The 11,610-nt window shown below is 50.8% G+C and overlaps 1 protein-coding gene across 6 annotated transcripts in view; it reads right to left on the bottom strand.

The window, feature by feature from the left end:
- Positions 1–635: 635 nt before the first annotated feature.
- The window catches only part of TRUB2 (TruB pseudouridine synthase family member 2), a 14,153-nt gene continuing 3,178 nt past the window's right edge, over positions 636–11,610 (bottom strand). For 4 of the 6 annotated variants that reach the window (XM_025359448.1, XM_025359450.1, XM_025359447.1 and 1 more), the window contains 6 exons: positions 9,177–9,251; positions 7,591–7,652; positions 5,515–5,596; positions 3,022–3,094; positions 2,388–2,524; positions 636–1,401 (listed from right to left, as the gene is read on the bottom strand). In XM_025359448.1, coding sequence (XP_025215233.1) covers positions 1,076–1,401; positions 2,388–2,524; positions 3,022–3,094; positions 5,515–5,596; positions 7,591–7,652; positions 9,177–9,251 — 755 coding nt within the window. In that variant the 3' untranslated portion in view covers positions 636–1,075. Of the gene's footprint in view, positions 1,402–2,387; positions 2,525–3,021; positions 3,095–5,514; positions 5,597–7,590; positions 7,653–7,842; positions 7,918–9,176; positions 9,252–11,610 lie in introns of all 6 variants that reach the window. The other 2 variants (XM_025359452.1, XM_025359449.1) reach the window with 2 other exon arrangements.

The following is an 11,610-nucleotide window of genomic DNA, read 5'->3' as shown; positions in this document are numbered from 1 at the left end:
TTGGGAGGCTGAGGCAGGAGAAATCACTTGAACCTGGGAGGCAGAGGCTACAATGAGCTGAGATCGTGCCACTGCATTCCAGCCTGGGCGACAAGAGACTCCGTCTCAAAACAACAGAAAAATAACAAAAATCTTCTCATTTTCTTCTATGTCTTCCAGTATTAAAGAGGTTGAGTGTCATTTCTGGCTTACTAGCCATTTGGATTTCTTCTGATATATGCTTCATATCATCTGCCTAATTTTGTCATTGTTTTCTTGCTTTTTTTTTTTTGGAGATGGAGTCTCGCTTTGTTGCCCGGGCTGGAGTGCAGTGGCTTAATCTCAGCTCACTGCAAGCCCCGCCTCCTAGGTTCACGCTATTTTCCTGCCTCAGCCTCCCAAGTAGCTAGGACCACAGGTGCCCGCCACCACGCCCGGCTAATTTTTTGTATTTTTAGTAGAGACGGGGTTTCACCGTGTTAGCCAGGATGGTCTCGATCTCCTGACCTCGTGATCCGCCCGCCTCGGCCTCCCAAAGTGCTGGGATTACAGGCGTGAGCCACCGCGCCCGGGCTGTTTTCTTGCTTTCTAAGGGCTCTCTGTATGTTGTGGGTATTAGTCCTTGGTTAATGACACTGCAAACACAATTTGTAAAAAATTTTTAATTTTAACGGGCACATAGTTTATTGGGAATTTTTTTTTTTTTTTTGAGATTTGGGGGGATCTCATATGTTCCCCAGACTAGAGTGCAGTGGCTATTCACAGGCACCGTCTAGCGCACTACAACCTTAAAACTCCTGGGCTCAAGCAATTCTCCCGCCTCCGCCTTGGGAGTAGCTGGGATTACAAGTGCCCGCCACCACGCCTGGCCTGCCAGTACTTTCTATCAGTCTGTCATTTGTTTACTGTCTTTTCCTCCATACAGAAGTTTTTCCTTTTCAGTTGGGTCAAGTCCATTGATCTTTCTGTTACAGCTTGAGTTTCGTGTCACACGTAGAAAAGGTTCTCCTGCTCTCACTTTCTGCACAGCTATCAGGTCGAGCTCATAGCAGCTCTTCTATTTATCCATTCACTGCCCTAGCAGCTGCCTGGGCATTCAGTGCCCTGCACCCCTCTCCGGCCCCAAGGTAGAGCTCGGGCCCTGGGATTCCCAGGACCATTCCCGACTGGGGAGCTCCTTGGTGTCCAGCTGCGGGCCCAAGCTCTTCTCCAGCTCTGCAGCTACCTGGGGGGCAGCAGCCCGGATAGCATCCTGGATATTGTGCAGGTCCCACTGGGTCCTCAGGAGGGCGCTGTCGAGCGTGAAGAAGCCGTCGCGCGTGCGCCGCACTTGGGAGCAGACAGCAGTGGTCTTTAGCTCCAGGCCGATTTCATGAACCAACTTTCGCAGCTCTTTCTGCGTCTCATGCATGCACTGCACCTCTGCCAGGGACACACAATGACAAAGACATGGTGGTAAGAGCACAGCCTCTAGCGTGTGGTTGTGCACCCACACCCCTTGGATACCTCCTAGGTGTGTAACAACCTTAGCAAGACCCCTTAGCATTCCAGGTTGTGCTATTCACTGGACCTGCCCTGTGGGTGCCACCTGAAATGTTAGACTTGCAGAACCTCAGGCCCCACTGGGACCTGATAAGTCAGAATCTGCCTTTTTTTGGCAACAGGGTCTCATTCCATCACCCAGGCTGGAGTGCAGTGCTGTGATCACAGATCACCGCAGCCTCGACCTCCTAGGCTCACATGATCCTCCTGCCTCAGCCTCCGGAGTAGCTAGGACTACAGTTCTGAGCCATCACAACTGGCTAATTTCTTATTTTTTGTAGAGACAGGGTCTCGCCATGCTGCCCAGGTTACAACCTGCCTTTTACTAAGACTCGGTTTCCTTACCTGTAAAATGGCAGTTATGAGGAGTAAAAAAGATCATTTATAGAAAGTGCTTAATAACAAAGAATTCAGTGCTCAAGCAGAGGAGCAGGCATTAACATGACCAACATGTTATGCTCTCTCTGCAGGGGCAGGGAGAGACAAAAGGAACACAGATAAGAAGGGCCTGAGCTGGGTGGGACTGGGGAGGTAAGAGTGGTGTCTGATGGAGCCCTCACAGCTTCAAACATGGGCAGCTCTGGAAATGAACCACTAAATATAACCTTTGCTTGGTAAGGTTTGGCTTCCAAGGGTGACTTGGCAAGAGATAGGAGAGCCTTTGTTCTGTTAGCTCTGTCATCAGCCAAGTCCAGGCCAGGGCTGGGAAGGAAGTCGGTGCCTGATGCCTTGGCCTGCAGAGATCAGGGCCGGCATATGCTGGCCTCAGCTGAGCCAGACAACAGTGACCTCTGCAAGAGCATTCCTGAGTGACTCCGAAACCCAGGGGCCCCATCTCACTGCTCCAACTTCCTTGGCCAACCTACCTAAGAGGAATTCCGGAGGTGCAAAGTGGAGGCATCGAATGCCGGTTATCAGCATCGGGGACTTGTTCATGGGCCGGATCAGGCCTCTCACAGCCATCTCATAGGCTTCCTGGGTCTTCAGGTCGAGGTTGGAGTACCTGCAGATCAGGAGGGGGCTGCAGCTGGGTAGACCACCTACCCTTTCCCCCGCATGAAAGGTGCCTCTCTGTAAGTTCCTCATTTTCTTTGTGTGCCCTGCCACCGTGGCTCCTCCAGCCACCTTTCCTGCCCTCCTTCATCACCAGGTGCCTGGCAGAGTCAGGAAACCCAGGCAAGCTGGCTCCAGAGGCCAAGTTCTTAACTCCTTGGCTGCTCTTGCCCTTGGGCTCTGTGCTCCGATGATGGTTTCCTTGCCATTAAATCATATTATCTCAGTAGGACAGCTGGGTTATCTTGCTCTTCTTGGCCTCCCATTGGCTAACCCAAGACCTGGCACACAGAACCATTTCTTAATGCCAAGAAAGAAACAAGCAGCTCTCGTCTGAGTCTGGACTCTAAAAACAAGATCCATGGAATCTGCCCCAGGTTTGGGGGAGCCTATGGGAGCCAAGGGCACTTACTGCTCTCCCAGTACCTCACTGAGGGCCCCACTCACATCACCAGGGCCTTCTGATGGGAGCCTTGGATCATGGCCAGAATGCGGTCCAGCTTCTCTCTGGTCACGTGGTCTGGAAAAGGCAGGTGGTTGTCAGTGCACAGGTACCTGCTGAGGATTGGTTACAGCAAACTCCTTCCCCCCAGGCCAGCCCTCTCCCTGGAACATGGAGACAGGACGTTTTGGAGGGATCCCCATGGTGGGGTGGTTGGGAGTCCTTTGAGATTCTCATGAAAGCTCTGGACCTTCTTCTCAGAAAGATACACATGACTCAGCATTGTAAGGGCATTCTCTTTTTAACTTTTATTTTAGGTTCGGGGGTACATGTGAAGGTTTGCTACATAGGTAAACATGTGTCATGGAGGTTTGTTATATAGATTATTTCATCACCCAGGTATTAAGCCCAGTACCCAATAGTTACCTTTTCTGCTTCTCTCTCTCTGTCTACCCTGCCCTACCTCAAGTACACCCCAGTATCCATCGTTTCCTTGTGTTCAAAAGTTCTTTTTCTGTTTTGTTTTGTTTTGGTTACGGAGTCTTGCTCTGTCACCCACGCTAGAGTGCAGTGGCGCAATCTTGGCTGACTGCAACCTCTGCCTCCCGGGTTCAAGCAATTCTCCTGCCTCAGCCTCCCGAGTAGCTGGGACTACAGGTACACGCCACCGTGCCCAGCTATTTTTTTTTTTTTTTTTTTGTATTTTTAGTAGAGACGGGGTTTCACCATGTTGGCCAGATGGTCTCAATCTCCTGACCTTGTGATCTGCCTGCCTCGGCATTCCAAAGTGCTGGGATTACAGGTGTGAGCCACCGTACCCAGCCTTTTGTTTTTTTGAGACAGAGTCTTGTTCTGTTGCCCAGGCTGAAGTGCAATGGCACAATCTCAGCTCACTGCAAGCTCCGCCTCCTCGATTCAAGCAATTCTCCTGCCTCAGCCTCCTGAACAGCTGGGATTACAGGTACACGCCACCACACCCAGCTAGTTTTTGTATTTTTAGTAGAGATGGGGTTTCACCATGTTGGCTAGGCTGGTCTCGAACTCCTGACATCAGGCAATCCGCCTGCCTTGGCCTCCCAAAGTGCTGGGATTACAGGCGTGAGCCGCCGAACCTGGCCTTTTTTTTTGAGATGGAATCTCGCCCTGTTGCCCAGGCTGGGGTGCAGTGGTGAGATCTCGGCAAACTGCAACCTTCACCTTCTGGGTTCAAGTGATTCTCCTGCCTCAGCCTCCCAAGTAGCTAGGATTATAGGCATGCACTACCATGCCGTTAATTTTTTGTATTATTTATTATAATTATTATTTTTGAGACAGAGTCTCACTCTGTTGCCAGGCTGGAGTGCAGTGGTGTGATCTCGGCTCACTGCAACCTCCGCTTCCCAGGTTCAAGCAATTCTCCTACCTCAGCCTCCTGAGTAGCTGTGACTACAGGGGCCTGCCACCACGCCCAGCTAATTTTTGCATTTTTACTAGAGACAGGGTTTTACTATATCGGCCAGGCTGGTCTCAAACTCCTGACCTTGTAATCCACCCACTTTGGCCTCCCAAAGTGCTGGGATAATAGGCGTGAGCCACTGTGCCCGGCCTCTTTTTAAAATTTAGAACAGTAGCCAGGCACAGTGACTCACACTTGTAATCCCAGCACTTTGGGAGGCCGAGGCGGGCAGACTACCTGAGGTCAGGAGTTCCAGACCAGACTGTCCAACAGGGTGAAACCCCATTTCTACTAAAAATACAAAAAATTAGCTGGGTGTGGCGGTGTGTGCCTGTAATGTCAGCTACTCTGAAGGCTGAGGCAGGAGAATTGCTTGAACCTGGGAGGTGGAGATTGCAGTGAGCCGAGATAGCGCCACTGCACTCCAGCCTGGGCGACAGAGCAAGACATCGTCTCAAAAAAAAAAAAAAAAAGAGAAAAAGAAAAGAAAAGGAAAGACCGGGTGTGGTGGCTCACGCCTGTAACCCCAGCACTTTGGGAGGCCAAGGCGGGTGGACCACGAAGTCAGGTGATTGAGACCATCCTGGCTAACACAATGAAACCCCGTCTCTACTAAAAATACAAAAAAAAAAAAAAAAAAAAAAAAAAAAGCCGGGCATGGTGGCAGGCACCTGTAGTCCCAGCTACTCAGGAGACTGAGGCAGGAGAATGGCGTGAACCTGGAAGGCAGAGCCTGCAGCAAGCCAAGACTGTGCCACTGAACTCCAGCCTGGGTGACAAAGCGAGACTTTGTCTCAAAAAAAAAAAAAAAAAAAAGGAAAAGGTAAAAGACTGACAGTATGGATGGAGAGAAACGAGGGTCTTTGGAAGTAATGTTACATTTCAGCCAGGCAAGCAGCGGAGTAGAGGGTGCTCCTGGTGGACAGATCCCATGGCCAAAGCCTCAGCCCAAGCCTGGTGTGTGGAGTGGAACTGAGAAGGGGCCTGTGTGGCCTAGGGCAGGGAGAGGACTCGGGGAAAGCAAACACGGAGGGAGGCAGCAGCAGCCACTTCCGGTTCTCACCATAGGTTGTCTTCTCTACCAGCCTCCCATCCTCACAGAAGTCATCTGTAGCTTTGCCAAGGAGGCCACGCACTGTGTAATCCTTCAAGGACAGGGAGGAAAAGATCCATCAGTGACCCCACTCTAAGCCCTAGTAGCCCCTGCCCCAGAGGCTGGAGGTGGGGAGTCCCCAGGTCTCCCTCAGGGAACTCATGCGCCCAGCCCCCACCCAGTTGCTCCACGACCCCATGAAGAAGGGCACCAGCTCTGTCATGTGGCCTTCAGCAGCTCTTCCTGTCTTTGTATTCAAGCTCTCCCGTCACCTGGGGACAGTAACAGGGCCAGTCTCACAGTGCTGCTGCCCCGATTCAGCCAGCGGGACATGGTACCTGGCTCCCAGTCAGCAGGCTTCCTACAAGATTGCTGGCTGGTTTCCATGACAACCAGCACTGGCAGCCTCCAAAGGTGCTGACTGCTGACAGCTACCCTGTGGCCAACCCCAGGCCTCCACGTCTCTCCTCTCCAACCTAACTTGGCAATTTATCACCCTGAGTCCCTTCTAGCATGTCCTGTCAGATTCTCTCCACGCCTCTAAATAGAATAAGATTTCATGGCCCAGATCAGGCCCTTCCTCATCCCAGCTTCTAAAAACTCCCCCTCCTCTGAATCTGTGCAGCTAACCCCATCTGTCACAGATAAGGAATGATTGGCTGGGTACAGTGGCTCACACCTATAATCCCAGTACTTTGGGAGACAGAGGCACCTATAATCCCAGTACTTTGGGAGACAGACGCACGTGGATCGCTGAGTAGCTGGGAGGATAGGCACACACCACCAGCCTAATTTTTTTGTACTTTTAGTAGAAACAGGTTTTCACCATGTTGTCCAGGCTGGTCTTGAACTCCTGGCCTCAAGTGATCCACCCACCTCAGCCTCCCAAAGTGGCAGCAGCCACTGAGCCCAGGCCACAATTTAAAAAAAATTTTTTTTTTTTTTTTTTGAGGCGGCGTCTCGCTCTGTCGCCCAGGCTGGAGTGCAGTGGCCGGATCTCAGCTCACTGCAAGCTCCGCCTCCCAGGTTTATGCCATTCTCCTGCCTCAGCCTCCCCAGTAGCTGGGACTACAGGCAACCGCCACCTCGCCCGGCTAATTATTTGTATTTTTTAGTAGAGACGGGGTTTCACCGTGTTACGCAGTATGGGCTCGATCCCCTTACCTCGTGATCCGCCCGCCTCGGCCTCCCAAAGTGCTGGGATTACAGGCTTGAGCCACTGCACCCGGCCTAAAACAATTTTTTAAATAGAGATAGAGTCTTGCTATGTTGCCCAGAATGGCCTCAAATTCCTGGGCTCAAGCAATCCTCCTGCCTCAGCCTCCCAAAGTACTGGGATTACGGGTATGAGCCACCATACCTGGCCCCCATTCCCATTTTACAGATGAGGAAACTGAGAAACACAGATATTAATTAGGTAATCCACCCAAGGACACACAGCTGTCAGAGTGGTAGAAGCTGGGGTTCGAACTGAAGTCATTTGGCTCCAGAATTTGTGCTCTTAACCACTAAAAACATGGGCCCCATAACGTGGCACCTACGCACATACTTTGTGGCATCAGGCTCCATAGCCCCAACCCCACCTCTGGATGGTAAGCCCCTTGTGGGCAGGATGCTGACATCTACCTCTCAGTCTTGGGACAGAATATGGAATGGCATCATGATCAAGCTCTGGTGTTGGAGAGACCTAGGTTCAAATGCCAGCTCTTAAAGCCCTAACAACTACGTGACCTGGGTAAGTGACATCTCTCTGAGCCTCAGTTCTCTCATCTGTGAAATGGGGCTAACAACAGATTCCACTTTACAGGGAGGCTGTGAGGCTTCCCTAAGGGAATCCACATACAGTGCTCGGCACAGAGTGGTCAGCATACACTAACGCCAGTAGTTATTATTATCATTACCGCCCCTGTGCAGCATACGATCATTAAAAAAATGCTTGCTGATGGCTTGGGTGCTCCCCCACGGAATTCTCTAAGCTTCAGAATCCTGCTGGTGACACCCAGGAAAGGACCAAGAGAGAAACAGGCTGTCCCCAGACCCTCGTACCTTGGTGAGATGAGCATTGTACATATCGGTGAGGAGCCTGCATCCATGTCCCACGCCGAGCACTGAAAAGCAGCCAGCCTCATCTCACACCTGGGACCCCCTTCCCATTCCCCTAAATATTCCCGCCCCTACCCCCACCATCAGAATACTCCCTTTTCTGATGCTGCCAAAGGCAGCAGGAAGGCAAGAAGATCTATAGGGGGCAAATGCGCCCCTCTGAGTATGCATCACATGCAGGTTGCTAGGGCTTACCCATATGCACTGAATCTGACTCATGGCTGGAGGGGGCCTAGGATCCTTGCCAAGCTCCCCAGGGGACTCTGACACCTCAAAGGAAGAGATCCCTGGCCTAGTCACACAAACCTGCACTCAAATCAGGGGCAGCTCTAAGCGTAACCTGTAGCCTCTTTGAGCGTCAAGTTCCCCATCAGCAAAATGGGGGTAAAAATACTGCCTGAAGGCCAGGCGCAGTGGCTCACGCCTATAATCCCAGAACTTTGGGAGGCTGAGGCAGGCGGATCACCTGAGGTCAGGAGTTCAAGACCAGCCTGGCCAACATGGTGAAACCCCATCTCTACTAAAAATACAAAATTAGCCAGGTGTGGTGCCAAGATCATGCCACTGCACTCCAGCTTGGGCAACAAGAGTGAGACTCCGTCTCAAAAAAAAAAAAAAAAAAAATTAGCCAGATGTGGTGGCAGGCACCTGTAATTCCACCTACTCGGGAGGCTGAGGCAGGAGAATTGCTTGAACCCAGGAGGCAGAGGTTCCAGTGAGCCGAGATTGCGCCATTGCACTCCAGCTGGGAGACAGAGCAACACTCTGTCTTGGGGAAAAAAAAAAATACTGATTCCTGTGGGTGCTGTGCAGTCAGCACAGAGGAAGGGCCCAATAAACAGTGGCCACTGTGGTCACTTCCTGCCTTTGTCCCGGTCTGTTTCTCCCTTGGCTGCGGGAGAGAATGACCCTGCATTCACTCGTGGGGAGACAGAACAGGGAGAGGGGGCGTGAGATCATGTCTGCCTGCCTGTGTCTCAGGAAGCAAGACAAGGGGACTGTGACTGTCGCGGCTGGAGGATGTGGGCACCACCTGACCCTGGGGACACAGATGGCTCATGACTAGGGCTTTGTGTGTCCAGCCCCAGCCACATGCAGGCCCTGGCCATTGGGCTCAGAGTCACGCGCCTGGCTGCCCCATGATGCAATGATGGTTTTCCCTCCCCAGACCAGGGGGATTCACTGGCCACAGAACACAGAACAAGTCACCTAACTCCTACTTTGTTCTTCCATAAAATCATACAGTATCTACCTAAGAAAGTTGTCGTAGTAAATAAATGTGCATAAAGGGCCTCGAACTACATCATGTGTGGGAATCACTGAATAAAGGTGGGTGACTGTGATATTAACCTGTCATTACCTCCGTCCACCTATCCACTCCCCAGCTGATCAGCCTTGGGGCAAGAATCAGGGCAGGAGAGGAATGGTGGGACGTGGGTGCCAGGTAAGAAGTGGACTGGGCTCCTGGTAGCTCCGGGATCTTTTCTCAAGCCTTATCACCGTATCCCCAGGCTTCTCACATCACCTACCAAGTACTCCAGAAGCCTGGACATCCAGCCGATGTCCCATGCCAACCTTGAGATGGGTGAATGCTGGTCCACATACTGGAAAGAAACAAACAAGGTCCATTTTCTCAACTAAATGCCACCCCAGGATGGCTTTGCGCTGCATGTTGACTTCGTTCTCAGAATGCAGCCTCATGGAGTCCAAACTAGCATCAGGCTAGACTCTCAGGCTTGCCTGTCATGGAATCTGGGACCCTGAACGGTCTCCTCAGTGCCCTGGGATCCAAAGGGCAGCCCAAGATGCCTCTTACTCTTCCTATCATCAGTCTGCCAGTGAGAGGCTCTAGGAAGACTGGCTTAACACTGAAGGTCCAGAGTGTGGGCTTCCCTGCCCAGCTCTACTGGAGGAAAATGGAGTCCCTGGAGGAAAATGGAGGCTGTGAGCTCCTTAAGGCAGAACCTGAGTGTGTCAGCTCACTAGCTGCTCAGGAAAGAACTACTGAAAGAATAAATGCAGGAATGAGCCAGAAGTGTTTACACTTCCATAGATTAAGAGGAATCTAGGGGAAGGATCCAGAGTAGTTAAGGGCCTACTGAATCCAGGCTATGTTACTAAATGTCAACACTGAGCCTCAGTTTTCTCTCTTGTGAAATGAAAATAGGACCCATCTCACAGGACTGTGGATTGTACTTGGGGGAAGCTTAAAACAATGCCTAGTACAGAGTGACGACTCAATACATTATACTTCTTATTGTTACCATATAATAGAGTCAATGAATATCACAAGTCCAAGGGGTTTTAGAGGTTTCTAGTAAAACCTCTAGATTCCCTGACACATGCCTTAATCACATATAGGGACGGGGGCACATTACCAGAACCAGTTCCATTGTTGGGCAACTTTGTTCACTAAAAAAATCACTCCTGGCCAGGGGCGGTGTCTCACGCCTGTAATCCCAGCACTCTGGGAGGCTGAGACGGGCGGATCACGGGGTCAGGAGATCGAGACCATCCTGGCTAACACGGTGAAACCCCATCTCTACTAAAAATACAAAAAATTAGCCAGGCATGGTGGCGGGCGCCTGTCGTCCCAGCTACTCAGGAGGCTGAGGCCGGAGAAAGGCGTGAACCCAGGAGGTGGAGCTTGCAGTGAGCTGCGATATCGCCACTACACTCCAGCCTGGGCGACAGAGCGAGACTCCGTCTCAAAAAAAAAAAAAAAAAAAAAATCACTCTTTTGGCTGGGCACGGTGGCTCAGAATGATTTTTCTGGGAAATCATTCTTTCCCAGAAACCCAAAACCCCCACCTTAGGACTTCTACCTAGGGTCTCATGTCTCACCTGGAGTCCCAGAATAGAAAAAGGGTCAGCAAACTACAGTCCACAAGTCAAATCCTGAAGACTGGTTTTGTTTTTGTTTTTGTTTTGTTTTGTTTTGAGACGGAGTCTCACTTTGTCGCCCAGGCTGGAGTACAGTGGCGTGATCTCAACTCACTGCAACCTCCATCTCCCAGATTCACACAATTCTCATGCCTCAGCCTCCCGAGTAGCTAAGATTACAGGCACCCACCTCCACACCCGGCTAATTTTTTGTATTTTTAGTAGAGATGGGGTTTCACCATGTTGGCCAGGCTAGTCTTGAACTCCTGACCTCAAGTGATCCACCCGCCTCAGCCTCCCAAAGTGCTGGGATTACAGGAATGAGCCAACCCACCCAGCTTGTTTGTTTTTTGTGGGCCTATGAGTTAAGAATGGCTCTTCCATTTTTTAACGGTTCAAAATAAATCAAGAGACCAGTTGCAGGGGCTCACGCTTATAATCCCAGTACTTTGGAACGCCAAGGCAGGCAGATCACTTGAGCCCGGGAGTTCAATACTAGCATGGGCAACATGAGAAAACCCCATCTCTACAAAAAATACAAAAATTAGCCAGGCATAGTGGCCTGTGCCTGTAGTCCCAGCTACTCGGGAGGCTTAGGTGGGAAGACTGCTTGAACTCAGGAGGCAGAGGTTTCAGTGAGCTGAGATCTCACCACTGCACTCCAGCCTGGGTGATAGAGTGAGACCTTGTCTCTAAATAAATAGAACACTACAGTTGTCCCTCGGTATCCAGGGGGATTGGTTCCAGGATCCCTTGCAGATACCAAAGTTTGTAGATGTTCAAGTCCCTGATATAAAATGGCATAGTATTTGCATATAACCTAAGCATGTCGTCCCATATACTTTTTTTTTTTTTTTCTTTTTGAGGCAGTCTCACTCTTTTGCCCAGGCTGGAGTGCAGTGGCACAATCTTGGCTCGCCACAACCACCGCCTCCCAGGTTCAAGTGACTCCTCGTATCTCAGCCTCCTGAGTAGCTGGGATTACAAGTGCGTGCTACCATGCCCAGCTAATTTTTAGTAGAGACAGGGCTTTGCCATGTTGGCCGGGCAGGTCTTTTTTTTTTTTTTTTTTTTTTTTTT

This window comes from Theropithecus gelada, chromosome 15 (genome assembly GCF_003255815.1).
Source record: "Theropithecus gelada isolate Dixy chromosome 15, Tgel_1.0, whole genome shotgun sequence".
NCBI lineage: Eukaryota > Metazoa > Chordata > Mammalia > Primates > Cercopithecidae > Theropithecus > Theropithecus gelada.
Note: the sequence above shows the minus strand (reverse complement) of the source record. Positions and strands in the feature narration are given on the sequence as shown.